The sequence below is a fragment of the Athene noctua genome, chromosome 1, assembly GCF_965140245.1.
Source record: "Athene noctua chromosome 1, bAthNoc1.hap1.1, whole genome shotgun sequence".
Lineage (NCBI taxonomy): Eukaryota > Metazoa > Chordata > Aves > Strigiformes > Strigidae > Athene > Athene noctua.
Window position 1 is genome coordinate 123,476,037 of NC_134037.1, and position 22,396 is coordinate 123,498,432.

General features: G+C 37.4%; 1 protein-coding gene across 1 annotated transcript in view; it reads left to right on the forward strand.

The window, feature by feature from the left end:
• Positions 1-22,396, forward strand: part of SPTLC3 (serine palmitoyltransferase long chain base subunit 3) — an 88,521-nt gene that overhangs the window by 24,102 nt on the left and 42,023 nt on the right. The window contains exons 2-4 of the mRNA XM_074927077.1: positions 10,905-11,096; positions 12,673-12,827; positions 13,766-13,914. Of these exons, the coding sequence (XP_074783178.1) occupies positions 10,905-11,096; positions 12,673-12,827; positions 13,766-13,914 (496 nt within the window). The remainder of the gene's footprint in view (positions 1-10,904; positions 11,097-12,672; positions 12,828-13,765; positions 13,915-22,396) is intronic.

Genomic DNA, 22,396 nt, shown 5'->3' on the forward strand with positions numbered 1-22,396 from the left:
TAGAGAAGGATGTTGCTGTTTCTGTGGAGTTTTAGGTGGGGAAAAAAAAAATCTAAAGTAATAGGTTGTCATCTGTTAAAATGTATAGCATTTGTGCATTAGGGCACAAGCTGGTGAATCCAGGTTACTTTGTAAACTTTCTAGGGTTCTCGCCATGTAATTGGAAGATAGGTGGGTTGCAGCCCTTGTCATGTTGTTAAATTGATCGCATATGATTTGATCACTTATGCCAGTTCTGATGTTGGCTTTGGCATAGTCCATCTGACTTTAATTATGCCAGTGGCATTGCTGCCAAGTTGCTTAACTATTGTTTAAATGAATTCCTGTCTTCTTGCTTAAGACAGCTTCTCTTGTGTTTGAAGGTATCAAGCTATTCATTTTTTCAACATTATTCCCACTGTGATGTGCTGTGAGACTATTAGCATGTTTACAGGATTGCTGTCTCCCTCATCTTCCTTGAACTCTTCTGTCATAAAAACCTTTATGTTACACAGTAAGTGAGTTTATCCTGAATATTTTTTTTCCCCAGGGCTCTTTTTTCATGCTTAAGTCTTATGCTAGCTCAGATAAGGAGATCTTTTCTACCCAGATGATGATTTTCCTACTGAGTTTTTAATTCCCCTACCTATAAAACTAGCAGCACAAATCCCGACTACTTCTTTCCCAGCTGTTCTTGAGAAATTCTGCTTTCCTCATCATTAACTTGGTAATATTTTTAAAATGATATTTTATATCTCTTCTTCCTCTCTGTCCATGGTATGCCAAGAGAGTTGTATTTAACTATAATTTAAAAGTAGTTGATTACCTTGGAAGAGGTAGCATAAATCCAGGACTCTGATCTCATTAACAAAATTGACACTGATTTTCTCTGTTGTCACCTTTCTGAACTATGATACATTACTCTTTGCAATAACAGGAGTGTCTTGGAGGGCACACTGTTTCAACTTAACTTGTGAATAACTCTCAGAATAATTGGAATAATGTGAAATGTGAACTAATGATGGCGTGAGACCGTTTTTGAAGTTTTAACACATTGGTTGAAGCTTGTGATGTGTTTGGCATGGTCCAGGAAAGTCCAGGGACACATCAATTCTGATAGGGGATAGGTGTCTCATTATTAAACTGTTTCCATTTGTCACCTGTGCAAAATCCTGTCCCTGTTTGCAGCTGTTGTACTATATAATGGGAAAAGCTCTGGGATCCAAAGATGATTCAGTTATGCAAGTTAGTCCATAAGATCTGTCTGTTCACCTGTAGCATTTTTGTCACAAGGGAATTTTGCAGGGAGAGTAATTTGGTGCTAGTTAGAACATTTTCTGATGTTCTTTGCAAATTCACTGTGTTGGAAATTGTGTTGATGGATTGCTTCATGTAGATTTTAGCTCAGAATCCACAATGGGCAACTAACAGTCTGGTTAGATCATCTCAAGTATCTTTCCATTCAGTTATAGTCTTGATCCCAACAAATACTAGTTTCTTATCAAAAATGTGTATGAGATTCATACAATGAATTTCTAAATGCTGAACCACTTCTGGAAGAAATCTCCTGTATTAGTAGATCATCACCAGTGATGTGCAGAATCTGTTAGCCTTTGAAGTGATACCACTTCATCATCATCTTTTTTGTTTGTTTATTTATTCTTAAAGCCAAAGCCATAGGATTTGAATAATCAGGAGATATACTGATGTGGCCAGGCAGTGCAAATCTTGTAGCTTACTATGAACTTTGGAAATAATAGCAAACACTTGCTGCAACTTGACGCCATGAACTATGGCAAGATTGCTGTAACCTAGGTGTTTGATCCAGTTCCTTTGTCTGATTCGATGTGCCTGTCTTTCTACTCTTTAATTGCTGTAAGGTTAGGAAATACCTTCTGGTGTTTGTAAGTGTCTCTCTGGGTACTGAACCTCATTGTTTTCCCTCTAATAATTTGAAATTATTAAGCTTCATCTTTGCCCTCATGCCTTCCTTGTTATGTTGAGTTGACTCCACTTAGAATCTGGGAGTAATGACAGAGTAACAGCTGTATCAGGTGTACGTATTCCTTTTTCTTTCTGGTGTTTCTTGCTATTGCTTGCAATGTACAGATGCAAAGCCATTGTGAGAAGAGTTTACTATGCTTTTTTTTTTTTCTCCCATGTACAGTTTAAATGCCCTAGTTGGTATTGGATAGTATCTGTTATGATTTATATTGCAATTTCTGAAACCTACAGTTCAAAGCAGTGTTTTCTTAGATTGCTATCCCTGTCATCACATTGTATTTTTGTGGTTTGCTACTGACATTTGTCCCGAGTCTGTGTGCATAACTCAGCTTCTGCACTGTATAGAGATATATGTGGCTTTTCTTTTGACAAACACTGTTGTATGACCATTCTGAAATGTATGGTTCTACTTGCTGGACTAAATTCATACCAGATGATCTACAGGTTTTGCAAAAATTGCACACAGTAGACTGTTTACTTAATAGTTGCAAAGAAACATTCATTGATGCTGGAATGCACATTGCTTATACTGTGTGCAGGGCTAGAAATTAATATCCTGACATACCAGGCTAAGAGACTTATTGAATTCATATAAATATTTGCATAAAATCTTACAAAACTAAGACAATGAAATGTGCACCTTCCAAGTACATCTTTGTTCTAGTTTGGACCCCTTGCCAAATTCTGTCTCTAGACTTTTACCAACTTCTTTTCTTCCTGAACATTATTTATTAGGAAGTCTTCTGCATCCTTCCAACCTCCCATGTTACACTCAAAAGTATCATTTTAGCATCAGGGTAAGTGTTAGTCTGAAAATTACATAGTAAGGGTATTTTTTTCTCAATTATATAACAATGTTTTCTATTTGACACTGTATTTCTAATGTGCTTATCATTCACATCTGTATTTTCACAGTATTAGTGTCATAGCATTGCAGGACTTATTTTGTGCTGAAATAATTTATTGTAAGGTCAATATGTTGGAGTTTTATTTGTGCTCAAGTGAAAAAAATGATGCAAGTCCGGAAGGTGAAAATCCTGTCTTCTCATACTTTTGTTGGTATTTGCCTGTAGTATGCTGTCATGAACCTGTACTGTCGTGGTTTGAGCCCAGAGGGCAACTGAGCACCACACACAGCTGTTCACTCACCCCTTTCAGCACTAGGAAGGAGATAAATGAATCAAAAGGCTCAGGAATGGAGATAAGAACAGGGAAATGTTGCTCGCCCGTTATGGTCACAGGCAAAAGACAGTCTTCTTAGGGGAAGAAAACAAGAACATCACTTTAATTCAAACACTAACAACAGCAACACTTAACAGACAGAATGGGACAGTGAGAAGCTTTACCATATCTTAAAACACCTCCCCCACCCCTCCCTTATTCCCAGGCTCAGTTTTGTTCCCGAAATCTCTACCTCCTCCCCCAGTGGCACAGGGGCGGAGGATGGGGGGTGCAGTCAGTCCTCCTCTTCTTCCTCCAAGGCGGGGTAAGCACTCTTCTGCATTCTTCCCCCTGCTCCATGTGGCGTCCCTTTCACAGGAGACCGTCCTCCGCAATCTCTCTCGGCCGTGAGTTGTCCCCACAGGATGCATTCTTCCCAAGATGCTCCGGCGTGGGTCACCTCTGCGTGTTGTGGTCTGAACTACAACATCAGGGGCTGCTTCTTCCCACAGAGTCCCAGGGTCCTCCACAGGCCAAAGGTGAATCTCTGCTCCTCCAGTGGCCTCCATGGGTGGCAGGGAGGGTGGCCCTGCCATCTCACCATGGGATACAGGGGGGCTCTGCTCCACCACACCTCTCCCCTTCTTCCTTCTTCCTTCCACTGACCTCGGTGTTTGCAGAGATGTCCTTCTCCAAATGCCTTCTCACAAGTCCCAACCCTCTCTTAGATTGCTGCCCTTAAATATGTTATCGCAGAGGTGTGGCCACCATCGCTAATTGGCTCAGCCTTGGCCAGAGGCGGGTCCCACTTGGAGCCAGGGGAGCTTTCGAGAAGCTTCTCACAGGGGGCCACCGCTGTAGCCCCCGCCTCCACTACCAAAAATGCCACCATACAAACCTAGCACAGTACAGAGAGGCTGCAAGCTTTTAGTCAGTGATTAGATGACAGTTGATGGAAAAATTCAGAACCATTTCCTGCTGCTCGTGAAAAATATGGTGACAGCACCCAATCTTCATACAAACCTTAAGTAGCAGAACAGAACAAGCAGCAAACTTTTCAGAGTTTCTGCGCTGTCAAATTCTAAATCTCTGGCAAGATCAATAACACATGGGTTCCTAAGTTATTGTGAAGGTGTCTTATATTTCCCAAACCTTCTGGACAGTCTTGGAAATTTTACCCTTAGTCCTTATCGACTGCCTTACCTACCATATATATTTCTTTTTTCTTGAAACTTCAGCAGAAATCAATAATGAGTCTAAACAAGGATTCTGCAGACACACAGTAATAAGAACTAAAGTTTTTTTGGCTTGGTTGCTATTTGTAGTTTATGCTGTGTGAAGATTGTACTTTCTTGTGGCTTTGTCATATTGCAAGAGGCTGTGACCTTCATTTTAGCACCTTCTAGACATATAAGTTTCACAACTATTTCCAATTTAAGTCTTGTCTGTATAGCTCAGTAAACTATGAATTCCCCATGAAGCCATTTTTGGTTTATGTTTTAGAAACTTGAGCCTGTAAGATCTGAAATGTGTTGTAACAGAAAAGAAACCACATACTTAAAGTAAAGGATATCATTGACAGTAACTGAAGAGATTTGTGAAATAATCTCAATTTGTGTCGATAGAATATTCATTACAGGAAACTTCCGATTTTCATAATTTCCATTTCCTTTTTCTGGGGACTGCATAAAATCATTAAGAATCCCCCAGTGTCTAATGTATGCCTAGGTATGGTGGTTTGGGGATAATGTAATAATTATGGAAGTCAACTTGATGGGTTTGCACAGAATGTGACGGTTTTATTCTTTGAGACTCAACCTTCTGGTGACAATGATCCGCAGAGGACAGAATTGCACACTAACTACTTCAAACAGAGACTATCCGGTGGCAAGCTCTGACTGGGATTCAGCTGGACACAGCTAAATGGAACCCTGTAGTACCCCATCTTCAGCTTCTGGTCCAGAGGGATACAGGCCTCTATAGGTCCTGTCAGCCCCACATGGCTGTCTTACATGTCTTAGGGACATCTACAGTCGTCTTACATTTAGGGTCTTCTCTCAGCTGCTTTTCTTCTAACGTTAAGAGGAAACATCTGTTTAGAACCAAACCATCTGCAAGCAATCCCATGTTGCTTCAGTGATTATCAGTCTGTTCTGCCATTAGTTTTTAGCTGTAGCAACGCACTGTCCTAATTTGCTCAAGTTTTCAATGTCATCTTGAAATCTGGAAGATATTGAGCAAACTTGGCTGTCACTTGGTTCACAGTTTTCAACACATATCTCTTCATACATATATATCTGTCTTGAAAGCTTTATGTAGAGCAGTCAACTTGCATTGTTTTTTTAATATGCAGCAACATGATAAAATCTGATCCAGAAACAGATTAAACGTTCTTCTGAAGTTAAGGGAGAGTAAAATAAAGTTTAATCCACTTCCGGATCAGATTTTATTCCTAGTGGGAAACTTATATTTAAAGAGAAAGACTTTATTATTCTCCCAGTAGTTTTATTTCCAGAATATAGCTGTCTGCACCTACTGTTGCTGTATTGGAAGTTGCCATAATAGCTAAAAAAAATATTTAATTCAGGAGAGGTTTCAAAAAGCACGTTGGGATTTCTGGATTTCCTTAGAGTTTATATTACCTCTACAGAACAGATTTCCATGAAGTTTTGGGTCTCAGTTTCCCTGACACAACTCCACTCACACAAGTTTACTCCTAACTTACACCAGAGTAAGTGGTTACCTCCTAGCTAGTAAATTAATCATTAATCAGGGCCAGAACGCAGATTTGGTCCTGTGACTGTGTCTGTGCTGTTCAATTCTTAGCTCTCCCTTTGGTACAAATCTGGCTCATGCCAATTAGCACTATTCCAGAGGCTACAGGACCTAAATTCAGTGAAAAACTCACTCCTCACTTTAAGGGTAATATGAACAAATATTTAAGTATTATTCATGCTACTGCATAACTGTCTTTTATTTTTATTTGCTAATGCAAATACCTTGTTTTGTAACTATTCCTTATAAAGGTGTTGCCAAGAGTGCGCTTAATAGACTTTGAGATTAGTTTACATTCTTATTAGAGCAAGCTATTTTGATTAAGATTGTATGTCCATTATGTTGAGTATTGATGCCCATTCTAATAGCACTGTTAGATTCATTGTTCATGTTAATTTCTCAGTTTTAAAAAATGAAGGTATTTAGGAGGGGTTTCTTCTTAGGGAAGAGTTTCAATATACTTTGGGCAACTACAGAATATGGGGATCTAAGAGGCATTACACTTAAAGTTGACACTACTGCATTGGCATCAGTCCTGTTAACTTCCTTGACATCAAAATCTTGCCCAGGAATTGTTTTGCTGAGAGGGTCTTACTGGAAGACAATTTGCAGCTGTGGTTTAAGGCTGCTGCCAAATCTGTTGACATGGGTTCTCTATAACTATGTGCTGCAGTGTTATAAGGCTGAGCTGGCAGTGTGGCCTTTGGTATCAAGAGAGTACAAGACAGCATGATCTAATAAGCTAAACAGAGACTCAGCACACACAAGTTGCATATCCAGATTTTGCTTTTGGTTTCTGAGAAGCCAAAGAAACCCTAGATTTGTCAAACTCCATGGCAAAACATCCATTCATTTTGAGTTTCATCTACAGCTTTTTGGCGTTGGATGTCTTTATATTGGGTGAGTAGATTCCTTGCATTTGTGCCTGGAAAGTATACTTACTCTGTGGCAGACTATTGAGAAACTATTTTGATTTGGTTTCCAGCACAATTTTTAAAACAAGCCAATAAAATGTGGATTACCATATCACAAATGGTATTTACTCAAGATTTTTAAAGGAAGCCAAGCATAAAATTGCTGAGTAACTCTGAGCTGCTGCTTAGGTTGGCTTTTTTGCCAGAGAAATGGGGAGTTACAAATAAGATATGATTTTTGAAAAAGTGACCAGGAAGATGCCAGGAATGGATCTCTAATTGGACCTGTGCTCTCTCACATTTTCATCAATGGTCTGGAAAAAGGGGTGAGAAGAAACAGGTAACAATATGTCACAAAATGTGTTGAAAATACAGAATTCTTCAGGGTAGTGAAAAATTAGCTCTGGACAACAAGCATTGACAAAAGTTCTCACTGGTAGTGTATAATGCTGATAAAATAGTACATAAAATTGCAGGTCACTAAATAAAAAGCAGTGAATGAACTGGAGGGATATATGATCCTAAGAATGCACAAATAGCAGTGTGCTCTAAATCAGGTTTTTATTGCAACTGAAGAAGGATATATTGTAACCAAGAGAAATATTTCTGAAACTGTGAACTGTGGCAAGAAGGTGAATAGAATGTAAACAATCTTTAAAAAAAGCAAGAGAAAACAAGACAACACATCATTTGCAGATGTATAAATCCATACTGTGCCCTCAAGTGTTGTATGCAATTCTAATTCCTTTCCTCTGCATCTCAAAAAGGTATTACTGAACTTTGCATGATGAAGAGAAAGTTGAGCATTAAAATAAAGATGTTTTTAAATCTTATTATTTTTTAAGTTGGTGTAAAGACAAGGACACTAGACTAGATTAGACTTAAACAGATTAAGATTCTTCATCTTGGGAAGACAGGTGGAGAGGCAGAAATCATTTAAGTACAGAAAATTATGAGTTGTGTAATTGGTTGAGTAGCAAAGTTAAACAGATAACAGTGGTCAAAGTAAACTGTCAGATGAAATTATCAGGCAATTTTATAATAAATAAAGGAAATACTTTTGCTACAGATTAAATCAATTATCAAAATCCACAATTCATTCCCACAGTATTTGTGGGTTCAAAAATGATAGACAAATTTATAGTTCCTCCCTGATGACTATTAAATGCCATAACACAGTCTCAGGCTCATAAAATCTCAAAGCCACAAATGGCTGGAAGTTGGTCGTATATACTAAGAGAGTATCATTCTCTGGATTTGTTTTTAGAATCTTTGCCTAATCATCTGCTTTTTAGGATTACTACAGTTGAGGTATGGAGCTAGAAAATGTACTGTCTACTACAGGTGTTACTGCAAATGATAATATACTTCTGAGTGTACAATTCAGCGAGTACCCAGTGTGTAACTAATGATCTCTGAATCATTTCAGGTGTTTGTAGATCTGCTGTATTTGATTTTGATGCCATCAACACCTTAATTGCATGTCTTCTCTGTCTAGATGCTTTAAATGTACAGTCTCCAATTCTACCTCTTCCTTCTCAAATAAAACTTTGTGATAACATGTGTAATGTAATGCAAAATAGCAACTAACCATTCACCCATTGACCATTTAGACTGGCTGAAACTGTTGAACTTCCTCGTGATGTTCAGTTGTTCACCCTTACCCTAGTGCTTGGCTTTGAAGTGCTGCCCAAAATTATCCACATTACCACTCTCCAAAAGCAGCAAATCCACTTGTTTGGGTTATTTCAATACTGAGACTTTCTCTACTCTTTTTTTTTTTTTTTTTTTTTTTTGGGGGGGGGGGGGTGGGGTGGGGACGGGGACTCTAGGGATGGGTGAAATGCTCTCTATTTTCCTCACTTTAGTTTTTAGACAAGATGATGTATTTTTAAAAATTTGTTTTCCCAGCCTCATACTAACTTTGGATTATTTGAAGACTCTTGGTTTTCATCCTTCATAGACTGGAGAATATGGGTTATAGTCTGACTCCACATTCTTAGGACTTTACTACTATTGATGCCATTTACTACTAGCTGTTTGTATTAAGGATAGGAGGTAACAGTGGTTACATGTTTAAATTCATATGCTATATTGACTGCATAAAACAGCAGCAGCTGAAATGAGAGTTCCACAACAGAAAGGTTTTATTGTGGAAGAAGAGTTTTGCAATGCAGGAGTCTGATATGAGCTTCTCTGTTCCTTTACCAATAAGATATACAACAACAAAGTGTTTCTTAACAAAACTGATAAACAGAATCATCATACTAATTCTCTCCTCTGGGCTCAGGTGCATTATCACATCATCACAGCTTGACAAGCTACAATGTCAGTTGAACTGCCATAGATGACCATAACTATGCTCTTAGCCCATGACAAATGTAAGGTAATGTGACTGAGCTTAATCTTCGATGAAATACTTACTTTATCTTGTCACTCTGTGCACACAGCTGTTGTGGATCATGTGAAATATGACTTGACCATGTATTTAACTCCTCCTCATAAAACGTTTTTCATGGTAAATAGGTTGCCCTAAAAGAGCAATTAGCTTGAGGTGGGAGTGCATGTGTAGCATTGCTTCAAAGGTCTACCCTCACATGGTGAGAGACAGCCCTGCATTCCTTCTCACTCACAGGGCAATAGGTCTTTCCAAAGTCTAAATGAGTTTTTGTTCACCTCTACCAGCATTTTTTTTCCTTTTTGGGTTTCCTTCAAAATCTTTATGTTCTATCTTCTGCCGAACATTTTGGGGTTTTTCCTTTCTCTCCCAAGAAAACTCTGTGAATCCAGGATTGGACAGCAAATTACTACTGAAATCAAAATCTTTTGAGGATAAAGTCATTTTAATGCAGTATGAAGATCAATAATTCTCTAGGTCTGACAAGCGCAGTGAATTTGTAGTTGTTTTTAATATGATTATTCTGTTTCAGCCTGCTGTATTACATAAATAGATAAACTACTTTTTTGTTGTTGTTTCATCCATCCCACAGTCAGCAATGTATTAATGGTATTTCTTCATTATGTTAGTAGTCTTGCTTTATAACATGCTCCAAAAACGTGTATGTAGTGTCTTTTTTTTTACAGAGGGCACTATTTTTTCTGGATTATATTTTGTTATTTTTGTATTGGCAGGTTGTTTGTTACCAGACTGTAACTGTAAATGCTATCCTATTTTGCAGAAATAAGGCAGTTACTTACCTTCCAAAGAATAATCTGATAAGCCTACTGAATATAAATTGATTTGAGAAGACTGCAGCTAAAAAACTTAGTTTCTTTAATTTTAAATGGAAATTTTATAATATTTGCAAGGCATAATATTTTTTCCACACATAGTTGTAAACTTCTAGAAGTTGCTCACAATAGGGTCACTAATTCAACAATCAGGGTGTCTGTGTGTGTGTCTTTTTTTTTCCCCCCTTCTTTTTTTTTAAGTATCCTTAGAAGTATGGAAGAGGTCACTGAAAATATGATTAGAAGCATTTGTGAGATCAGAACAGAAGTAGATGACTGGGGTCATAGCTGTTTTGGATAATTCCTCAGATTTGAAGAACATCATGGTAAAGGTGCCCTATTTTAGACAGGATTTGTTGTATATAGGTTAGTTGCTGCAACGGGTTACACAAGACTTCCAGAAACAGAGTTAGGCACAGTGTAGGTGAGTTTTTAATGCTGCCCTTCCCTTTTTATAGCTCTGTCTTGCAAGAACAGAGTACTGTGGTTTCCATTTAATCGCCTTTGAAATAATTGTCCAATTACACAATAATATGTTGCCAATCTTTCATAAGTTTCACATGTTTCAAAATAGACAAGGGAGTGGTGTTGAAGACACCTGTGACTGAGGACATTGGTGGAGAGGAGAGAAAAGGGAAGATACTTGCAGTAGTCAGTAACAACTGCAGTTTTAAATGTCCTCCTCTTCAGGTATAGATTGCATCAGCTGATACAGTGTGAGGTCTAAATGTCTGTCCTAATTTGTGTCCTATTAGAGAAAAAGATGTGCCTCAAGGTCTAAGGTCTAAGCTCTGATGAGATGAAATGTATTAATCACAAGTTTCTGTTCTATATTTTCAGAAGAATGGCATATCAAATGGAACTCTCTACAAAAAAACATTTATTGAGCACTTTGAACAGGCACCAATGTATGTTGCTGTTCTTACTTTCCTGGGTTTTGGAGTGGGAACAATATTTGGCTACCTGCGAGATTTTATGAGAGCCTGGGGACTAGAAAAACGTAACGTTGCTACAGAGAGAGAACAACAAAAAGTATGTATGAAAAAGACGTTATGTATCCACAGCTGAGTTGTCCCCTGTTTGCAAGTTATGTACAATAACCTACCAAAGTAACAAGGCAGACAACTTTTGTCTTAGAGAAGGACATTGCATAGGGATGGGAGGAATGATACGCACTGCAGTATGATTAAACACCCGTGTGAATATGTACCTCTATATATGTAAAATCATGATTTTCACCCTGAGAGATGTTCACCTTGTTCTAAGAGTGTCAGAATACTCTCAGCAAAACAGAATCTCAGTGTATTAGGTCAAATCACAGAAAAAGAAAACTCAGAAATGCATTATTGTTAAATATATCATCTCTCCAAACCTCTTAAACCCCAATTCTTCTGTCCCTTCTGGCTATCTTACTTTCTCCTTTGTAGCAACAGGCAGTGCTGACATCTTTGTAATTGCTGACATGTTTGCCAAACTGCTGGTCACAGAGCACTGGGGGATCATTGTCCCAGCACAGAGTGAATATAGCCTGAATTCTTGTGAGTCCTGACTTAGAAATTTTTTCACTCTGCATAGTTCTGAGTGAAACTTGCACCTTGGCAAACTCAATTGCCTTCTAATTTTGTTTAAATTTTGCTGTTGCTCCTCCTTTTCTGTCCAGTTTGAGCCATCACTTACAATAATGCCTGGCATAATGGAGGAAAAATGTGAATAGTGCTACTGTTCCTCTTAAAAATAAAATTCCCTAAATTGTTTCCTGTTTTGGCTTTTGAAAGATTCATGCACTACTTAATAAAATACCATGGTGCAGTCTTTTTATCAGCATTCTCATGGAATATCCTTTTCAGTTCCCTTCATGATGTGGCCATTTGCTGAGCTATCTTGATTTTAGACATGCCAGTTAAATCTTCTGCCATCCACCATGGATTATGTGTTCATTTAATTCTCCAATTTCCCACATATGTAACTACACTCCATGCTATTTTATCAGTTTATTGTACCTAGTGTCTAATATGGCTATATTGCCATTTCATATAAAACTTTGTTTAGATTCCATAACTTTCTTTTAATTTAATTTCCAAGTAAAATACATAGATAGAAATTGTCAACCAAACTAGTTGTCTTAACTGGCTGTTTGCATGTCCAGTCTAGGCCAATAATGCCCAGGCCAATTACATTGGACTAGCTTTAATCTAATGTACCCATATTTCATGAAATATGACTTGTTTATCCTAGTTTCGCAATCTGCTCCACACATAGCAAAATGCTCAATTTGAAGCATTTAGTTTCTCCAAGTGAAAGAATTGTGGATTCTTCCATTTCCAACTTGCCAAATATTGGACTGGAGAATTAGGCCAACTTGTTGACTATTTAAAAAAATTTTAAAAACCAAACCAAACCAAAAATCTCCACCCCCTAAAAAAGCCAACACTCTATTTCAGGGGAATAAAGATATTTGCTGATTGGAATTGTTTGTGACATAGGAACATGTGGCTGTTATAGCTCTCTGTTTACTAATGAATCAGTTTTTCCTTTTTAAGGGGAATGACTTGGGTACAGAAGCAGATATTTTTCTAGCAACGTAACCCTGTGAATGTTTTCAAACCAGGATTTTGTGCCACTTTATCAAGATTTTGAGAACTTTTACACCAGAAACCTCTATATGAGAATACGGGACAACTGGAATCGTCCAATTTGCAGTGTCCCAGGGCCACAGTTTGACCTCATGGAACGCGTTACAGATGATTACAACTGGACATTTAGGTGAGTCAGCTTACACTGTGCAGCTGTCAGCTTTGTAATACTGCCAATACATCTGCAGAGCACAGATAGTTGCATCTAGTCTCTCTTACCTAGATCCTTGGTTAATCTACATCAACATAGTTTTTCCTTAAATCAGTACCATGCTGACAATCTGTCCTCTTCCTTCTGAATATTGTTTGGAAATGCAGTGTGGAAGAACTGAACTCTTATCACAAATGGGTTTTGTTTGGCTGTGTAAGCACAAGACTGCTTATGCTTCATTTATAACAGACCTTTAGTCAGAATATTACAATGAAATGTGTTGTATCCCTTGGTTAGGATTTAAATCATAATTTCTTGCATTGCATAAATTTGACTTCTTACACAGTGAGTCTTTGGCAGTGAGTTTTAAGCAGTTTACAGCTTAAAGATTACAGTGTACCACAACTGTTGCTGAGTTAAATAGATATGGAAATTCACCACATACACAATATGTAGGTTGACTATATTTCAGCATATTGAGAATGTATCAGAGTGTTTCCCCCATCATTTTCCTCATGTTTAATTTCTCTGTGTGTGAGTGTGAACACTCATGACTTTCTGGAAGCTGTTGAAAATTCACTTGAAAAAATAGTGTCTCTAAGTTGTTCCCTATATAAATTCCTAGCTTTGTTTGTTTATTTACATCTATAGAGGCACCGTTTCACCTGATACCAGTCTATTGCCATCTGCAGCTTGGAATCTGGAAAACATTCTGAGCAGGATGCAATATTTAGTGAGGAAAATAGAAAGGCTGAAAAAACTTTTAGGATGTTAACGTATGAGGATTATAAATTCCTGAATAGGAATTTGACAGAAGAACAACATTTGGTGGGAAAATTTGGGGTTTTTTTTCTTTTCTTGTTGTTTGGGGTTGGAAGGAAAGTTGCACTATTCTTTAAAATTTGCTTTAATTATAGGTTTACAGGAAGGACTATCAAGAATGTAATCAATATGGGTTCTTATAACTACCTCGGCTTTGCAGAAACGGATGTAAATGCTTTGAAAACTGTGACCATAGAGTTACAAAAATATGGGACAGGAATCTGCAGTACCAGACAGGAAATGGGTGAGTAAACAGCTAGATGGCCACCAAGGTTTCTGTAACTGGATGCTTTTTCTTACAGATATCTTAAAGGAATTGGCTACTTAAAGAATTTTTGCCACATCAACAATTACTTATTTCACTGTTAAAAGTGATGTTGTGTTTTATTCATTATCACGTAAGGATTTTTTTAAAAGGAAAAATGTTACTGATTTTTGGAAAAGCAAACCCAAGTGTGTCATATAGTGGCCTGGGATTTTTTAATGATGGAAGTAACAGGCTTAATTTTTTAAAAGAAGTAAAATAAACATTGAGACTTCAAAAATTGTTCTAGGGCAGTTTAATTGCATCACAGATTTGTATCAGTCACCATCAGAGTGTTCTGATTAGTAAAATGAGTTTTTACTTTTTTTTTTTTTTAATCCCATGTTCTAAATATATGTTGTAATATTTTTTGAGACATTAATGGGCACAACATAGAAATTACTAGCGTGCATCTAAGGAATAAATTCAGGAAGGCTCCATCTGACTTTTTTGTTTATATGTCCTTTATGATTTGTCTGCTTTTTTGGTTTGTAGGCTGCATGTAATGTTATCTTCAGTGGTATATTTTTACCTAAAGCCTTGTATTCCTAGTGGTGCAATCAGCCTGCATTTCAGAGAAAACAATTCCCAGTCATAGACATGCAAGGGGAGGTTTCTCTTCAGGCTTTATCTTTCTTGGGAGCTCTCAGCATGAGAAGTCTTTTATAGACTTTCTTTTTTTTATCCAGCAACCTGAAAAATTATCGTTTTGTATCTCTTAAAGCAAACTCTTTTCCTCCAGAAATCTTATGGGGAAAAAAAAAAATATATTTCATTTGTTGGGTTTTTTTGAAGTCTCATTTCCAGACAAATAATGCAAACCTTGTTGTCTGCTTCTTATCTTGTCATCATGGTTTGATTTGCCAATAATAAATATGTCAGTGACGCCACTCATAGAGGGTTTACAGATTGACCCTACTTTCCTTTTGTAGGTGACCCATCTGGTGACTGCAATATATTGTTTAACCTGAATTGCATGCTTGAAAGTGGTCACCATTACTAGTCATCTAAGGTACTGAAGGAACATTTCTCTATGTTCTTTTTCTCTTGGATTCTATTCTGTCTGAGAACATTTCAAGGTGTTTTCAGTACATCAAAGAATATGCCTTTATCTTTTGCAGATTTTTTTAGATGGAAGACTTGTATGACTTTAATTTATTCTAAAAAATCCCCCAAAAAAACTTATTAAAAGATTGGTTCTGTCTTCAAATATTAAAAATCTTATTAATTAACTTCATCTAGTCTGTTTTGAGAGTCAATGCATACAGAATTTTAGGACTTTCTCTTCATCTGAACTCCTATGAAGTACTCAAAGTTATCTTGACAGATTGAGCAAAGTTTTAGATTCAATCTAATTGCTTTCACAACAAATAGTCCCATGAACTTCATTCAGACTATACACAATGCAAAAATGGGCTACAGATAAAGAGCATTGTACAAGTCTTGTCAGTATCAGTATTTTAGGAATGAATTTCGGAGAGCAGCTTGGACATTAAACAGACTCAATAAAATAGGAAAACAGGGTGTTAAGACCTGACTTAGATGGCGTAGGTGAGCAGCCATAGCATTTTGTCCTAGCCAGCTAACAGAGAGCCTGTGCTTGTGTGGTCAGTGGTGAGAGAGGTTGCTCCACAGAGCAATTCTGAGCAACGGTTACTTCATTGACATTGGCTCTGTTGGAGCCTGTCTACCATCAAGAACTGTGTCAAGAATCTAAGGAAAATAGCTTCTTATTAATAGTGTGGATACCCTCTTTGCTTTTTCTTTTAATCTCTTGTGCTGCTTCAGCTCTGTTCTGGTTCACAGTTGAGCAGATTTGAAAAATGCTATCCCAGTTAAATATACATATATACACACACATATACTTTCAAGAGAGAGGTAGGGAAGGGTCTGTATGAAAGATCTTACCTTTTTTAATTATCATTGGCCAACTTCATCTCAGAAAAAAATAGAACAGAATGGTTTTGTTCCTGAGCAGATAACATTTCAAAACTTTTGTTTTTATTGTGTGGCTGAGCTAAAGTGGTTTCAAGTAAAAATGGAGTGAACTGTAGGAGCCAAGGCTATAAATTGCCTGTGGGGTCCTAATCCGAGAGAGCACTTGAACATATTTCTAATTTCAAACTAAGTGACTTTGAAAGTACTGTTCCGTTTATGTGCATTTAAGTGTTTGTCATGTTCAGGATTCTACCAAGATCTCTCTCAAAGCAGTGATAGGTCTCTTGTTTTGAGAAGGATCATTCTACTACTTTGAGAAGATTTCAGAGAGAGGGTAAACAAAGAAGAAACAAATAAAATCAATGCAAGTGATGTTTGAAAGAATACATGATGGTAAAACTGTCTTTTGTGGTCTTCTGCCTAAACTCCTTCTCTTATAACTGTGCAGACTGCAGTGGGTATAAAAGGCTCTCGTATCAGAATGTTGTTGCAGGTAGTTTGTTCTCAGAATAAGTTAATATGGATTTTTTAATGTGGTTGTTTGCATTTTTACAAAACTTGCTGTATTAAGGAAACTTATTGAAGCTAAACCTTGCTAAATGTAAAACAGTTATTCTACATTCCCAGAAAAGTAACTTAAGACTGTGTGTAAACCGTTCAAAAATCAACTTCAGTGAGAACTGTGAAGCCCTTCTCATGCTTTCTCTAAAATCATAATGCACATACTGCTTGAACAGACATTCCCATTTAAGCACAAAAACATAGGAAGCTGATAAAAACAGTAGTCTAGTCTTCCTAGATTTGTCCTCCATAAGAAGTTTTAAGACTTTTCACTCCATTTTTAATTCCATGCTCTTTTTAAGTATAATAATAATAAATCACTTTCTTACCATAACAGTGTCATTTAAGACACATTCCTGAGGCTTTTGTGGGACTTTCAATCTGAAAGAGAAATATTTTCCTTTTTTTAAGACCAAGCTAACTATTATCCCTTAGGAGCGAGATCTTGGGGTTATAAATGGTAGTTCTGTGAAAGCATTAACTTATTGCTCAGTGGTCAGAAAGCAAATCAAATACTAGAAATCATTAGGAAGTGAACAGAAAGCCAACCATAGAACCTCAGTATGCTACTGCATAAAGCTGTGGTTTGCTGTCTCTGTGCAGTTCTGGTCAAAAACATTTAACAGAACTGGGAAGTGTCAGAAAAGGGCAACAAGGATCATTAAAAGCCCTCAAACCACTTCTGGGTGAAGAACTATTGAGCTGTCTTCAGCTGCCAGAAATGCCTGTCATCTGGCTCAAAAAGAGCTTAAAGGGGTATATTATAGAAATCTTTGAAATTATGTGTGACGTGGAAGAGTGGTCAGGGTTGGCTGTTCATTATCTCTTCCACTACAAGATCTGCAGGGCATTGTATGAAGTTGGTAGCAGGTTTCCATCTAAATACAGGAGGCAGCTCTTCACATGGGAGGCTGCCTGATCCGAGGAACTCATTGAAAAGGAGGCTGCAGATACTAAAACTTTACACTCGCTTGCATTGGAGGAGACACTGACCACATACAGAGGAGACATCATTGCTCGTTATTAGAAGTACCAAAACTATTGTCTGATTCAGGTTGTCCTTATACTGAAATTATTTAGAAGCTGGGATGCTACTGTAAAGATGTTTGTCCTGCTTTCATTCTTCCCCAGACATTGATACCAGACCACTGTCATATGAAGGATTATGGGCAAAAGGGACCTTTCAGGTGGATGATAATACGAGTTGTTTAACATTATTTTATGTAATTAGTTATTTAGTATTCATTTATATTATTACTTATATGTCTATGGCCATTGTTGTATAATCATTAATACTGGACCTGTGGACTAGCAAATCATTGTACACATTTGTCTTGAGTCAGAAACATGCATATACTCATATTTTTATAAAGTTGGGCAGTGTTTACGATAGAGGTAGCATATAAGGAACTAACGAAGCCGTAACCTGGCTGTCTTTAGTGTTTCTGAGGACAGTAGGACTAAAAAGACATTAAGGGAAGACACTTAAGAGTTTAACAAGAAAGAGTTGCACATACGCTTGGGGCATGTCTTCGAAGAGCAGTAGCTTGTGTGAATGTGTGAAAGTGGTTGTTTGCAGATGGTAGGCAGAAGGCAAAAAACACTGATACCATGATCTGCTTAGAGGTGAAAGCATGGGATGGAAGTAGTCCCTGAAGGATCTTGGCAGCAAAAACTTAAGCATAAGAAAAATTCTTCAGAAAATTTCAGAGCAACTAGAGATGTAGAATGAGGGCCCTGTTTGTCAGAGGGACAAGTTGTGAGGAACGATAGGACCATTCTGTATGTACCATGAAAGACAAAAGGGACCACAGGTGTAATTTAAATTAAAATAGTTTTTGTCAGCAGCAGTCTCTCCTGCAGGTACAAAAAAAGTAATTTTAAAAATTTCTTTGGCTAGTTAAGAAACCGATCAGAACATGGAAATATCAGGAAGTTTTGTTTTCCAGAAATAAACATTGGGTCTGAGACAACAATTCTTAAATGTTACAGAATTTAAGTAACTGGAAACCAGCTATTCAAGTAACTGGATTATTTGCAATGTTAGGGTATTTCCTGTAAACTACCCCCAAAAAAATCTCTATAATATGGGTTTTTTTATGTTTTATTTGTTTTAATCTTCCTCTCAAAAGTGGTTTTTTTTAGCTTAATAAAAATTCTAACAAGAGGAATCTAAATAAATTTGAAATAGCATGTATTTCCTCTGTACAGTGAAAGGAATGACAACTTGAATGTGAAGTCCTTTTTTCCCATGCAAATCAATCTATTTTAATGGCTAGAGTGGGACTTGGCTACTATTGGAGGCAAGCTGACGAGCCTTTTGTCTGAGCCTATCCTGTCATTCTTTTGTTTATAATCAGCCTTTTCTAAGCAACATAACTTAAAATTATTAAGGGAGAAATATGCAAATGATTATTTAACACTGTTTGCTGCTTGCTGATTGCAGATAATAATAAAATCAGTAATGTTACACATTTTTTAAGATAAGGCAGGTTATCGTGCCCTGAACTCTCCTAGACTTTGCGCCAGAACGGTGACGGGGCTGTACAACATGAGCAACTAGTAGTTCCACTGCTCTGTTTATCTAACTCACTATTACTCCTTATGGAGATGATCTACGTGAGTAACAGGAGCAAATGTATCATTAGTGCTACTTAAGCAGCCAAGCAGGATTCCTGCCTTTTGAAATCTCCTGTGATTATGCCTTGGACCAAAAGACAAGATGGAGCCTGCACAGAACACTTGCAGGGTGATTCAGTCTGGAGGGCATGGTTAGGAGGTTACCTTTTAACGCCTCAGTTGTAGGGCTTTTTATTTTGTTTGAGGATTTTTTTTATATCTGATTGTGATCTGATTTCTAAAAAGCAGACCTGAAAACCTGTGCCAACGCTTAAGCTAGAAAAGTAGCTCCATCCCCTTCACTTCCTTCTGTTATGTTTTAAGGCCTAGTATGAATTTCTAGCAGCATTTCAAGAAAGTAAAAGTAGTTATTTGGTCGTTCTTTCTTTTATACCACTTCAAAGCTTTAATTGGGGCCAGGGCTTGTTTTAAACTCAGTACTGTACAAACACAGAAATAAATGGTCCATTTTTGAGTTAGGAAAAGAGATAAAGAACTAAAGTTCACATAATTTACAATTTTCAATTAAGAGCTTAAGAAGAAATGCAGCCGTGTAAATGAGAATTAGTCTGTATATATATGTATTTCATAATCCTGTCTACTTTCTGATAGGATATGGTATAAATTAGGAAACAGTTCATGAGAGGAATTTTCCTTCCTTGTTATCTCCTATTAACATCATTTTCCTTTTTGCACCTACCCTTTCATAAATAACTGATCCAGCTTATGATCAAAGGGTCAGGTTTGCTCCCGGTATTTCACCATTGCAGAAGTATGCTTTGCAAAGCATGATTAAGCTTTTGGCAGATGGAACTGAAGGCATCAGGAGTAACTAAGGGTTATGTGACCTGTTTAAAACCTAAAATATCTCCAATATATAATGTTATCTATGTCCATGCAAATATTTAGATATTTAAGATACTGTTATCCAGGCTTTGGCATGAAGAGAATGGACTTAAACTGTAAATTTTAGTCTTGTGTTTTTATAAAGTAAAAAGAAAAAAATGGAAGATCTAAATTAAACTGAATTTTTTGTTAAAATGAATATACTCTTTTCTGAAAATTAGTAAACTACACAGGTACAGTATTATACCTATGACACCCACAGCATATTTGCGGTATGAAAGCCTGATCAGCTGGTAGCAACATTAAGGAAGCTTGAGCATTTCCTTTCTTTCAAATGCTTCCTCAAAACCCACTTGTTTTGGAGCTCTCTTATGAACATGCAGTGTTAAATGAGGCACCTACACACCATTACCACATGCTTCAATCCCTCTCTCTTGCCAATATGTATCATCCTACAAGTTTAGGCTTTGCTCTTGTAGTGGGCTCTGCAGGACCGTGATACCACCTGCATCATCCATTCTTGTAGAATGGTGTAAATAAATAATACACTTTCTACATCTTCTGTTCCTTCATCCTTCTCGTAATAACTCACCCTATCGTGCTTTTGTAAAAGTGTGTATTGTTTCAGTTATATTATTTGTTTCATCTCTGACAAACATGTTACTAGAGTGAGTTTGTGACCTTAAGTTTCAAACATGGCAGGGAAGATTGGGTGTTTTGTTCTGTTCCCCGCCCTCCTGAGGATACCTCTGACAAACTTCATTATCATAGAGTAATGGTTCTTATTCACCTTGGTGAGTCACATCAGTGATCCATAGGATCCCCAGTTGCTGTTCATATGTACAAGTGGCTTTTGTGGGAATCTGTTCTTTTTCTTTCAATGACTTGTTGCATGTATCAGTTTAATCCTCCTGCTTTTGTTTAACTTCAAGCAAGAAGATTATTTTGCTGTCTTCTTTGGGTCTCAGAATTCCAGATGAAAAATTGTATTAAAGTGTTGGCCAAATGTGTTGGCAGTTTAACCACTATATTGCATTAGCGCATAAGAACCTGAAAGTCTGTATTGGCCATAGCAGCATAAACCACCTTGTCCAAGCTGAAAGTGTCAAAGCTAAATAATGAACTGTGTGGATCATGGGAAGTGGATTTTCAAGCTTTTATCTGTGTAGTAGACTGACACTGACCCAGGAGCATGGGTAAGCTTATGAAGGCCTGCCAAAGTACAGTGTACTTCGTGTTCCCTGTCTCCAGAGTGCAGTGGCAAGTTAATGGACGGAACTGGGTCATCAGATTTTGGAAAGGAGGAGATTTGCTTTGGGAAGTGTGGGAATCTGTGGAGGTGGCTAACATTGTGAAAGTCCACTTTTGATAAGATCTTTGATTTTACTTTCCATAACACCTATATAATCCTGAAACACAGTAACACCTGCTGTACTATGTTGCTTACAACGGTTCAGCAGGGGGTGAAAAACTTTAAAAAGAATGTATTCCGTTTTGTCTCTGAAACATGCAGGTAGCTTCCTCTTTTCCTTTTTGACTTAAATCTTTCCCGGTAAGATGGCATACATTATTTAGTTGTGTCCTCATTTCTCAGGGCAAACCAAGCTGTACTCAGCATAGAAATCAGAGCATGTAGAGTATGGGGAAAAATTCTAATGTCTATACATACGACAAGTACAGAAGGTATCTGTGTATACAGTGTATTAATAAAAATATATCTAGTATATCACTTTTCATTCACCGAATCATGATGCTAGTCTGAATCCAGCACAATGCAAGACACTTTAAGGGCCATGATAACCTGACTTGACACTGCTAAGGTATTTAATGAAGAGCAGTGTAATTACTGCCTTTCTTATGTAGCTTGAGATGTAGCAGCTTGTGCCAGTGGAAGCTCCTTTGGATCTAATTTGCATCTGTCTGGTAGTGCTGTTTATGCTTGTTGGGGTGGTTGGTGTGACCAGCTGGGAATGCTAGTGGACAAGTCTCATTCCAGCAGAGCATATCTGACCCCTTCTTTCCTCCACTGGAGAGAAGTGATACAATTGGTGCAGTATATAGGGTGTCCAAGGACTGACATATACTGGAGAAATCGTCTGATATAATTAAATAATTCAATAACTTTATTTAATAAATATCCCTTTTACTTTAAACTTGGGAAAATGCAAGCTGATATGCTTTATCAGCCTACTCAACATATATCTCTGTCACAAACCTCCCACTGTCAGTACTGATGTGTATTGTATTGCTTCTGCAACACCTCAGCTACTACCTATAATGTTGCCCTTATAATTAAAGTAATTCAAAGCCAGGGCTCATTTTGCAAATCCTTGTCATTCAGGTTTTGGTTTTGCAAACGAAAGCCCCATTGATTCCAGTTTGTATTCCAGGATTTGTAGGCAATAGTGATATACAATATCATCTGCATTCACTGTTAGGATTAGCAAATAAGTAGAAA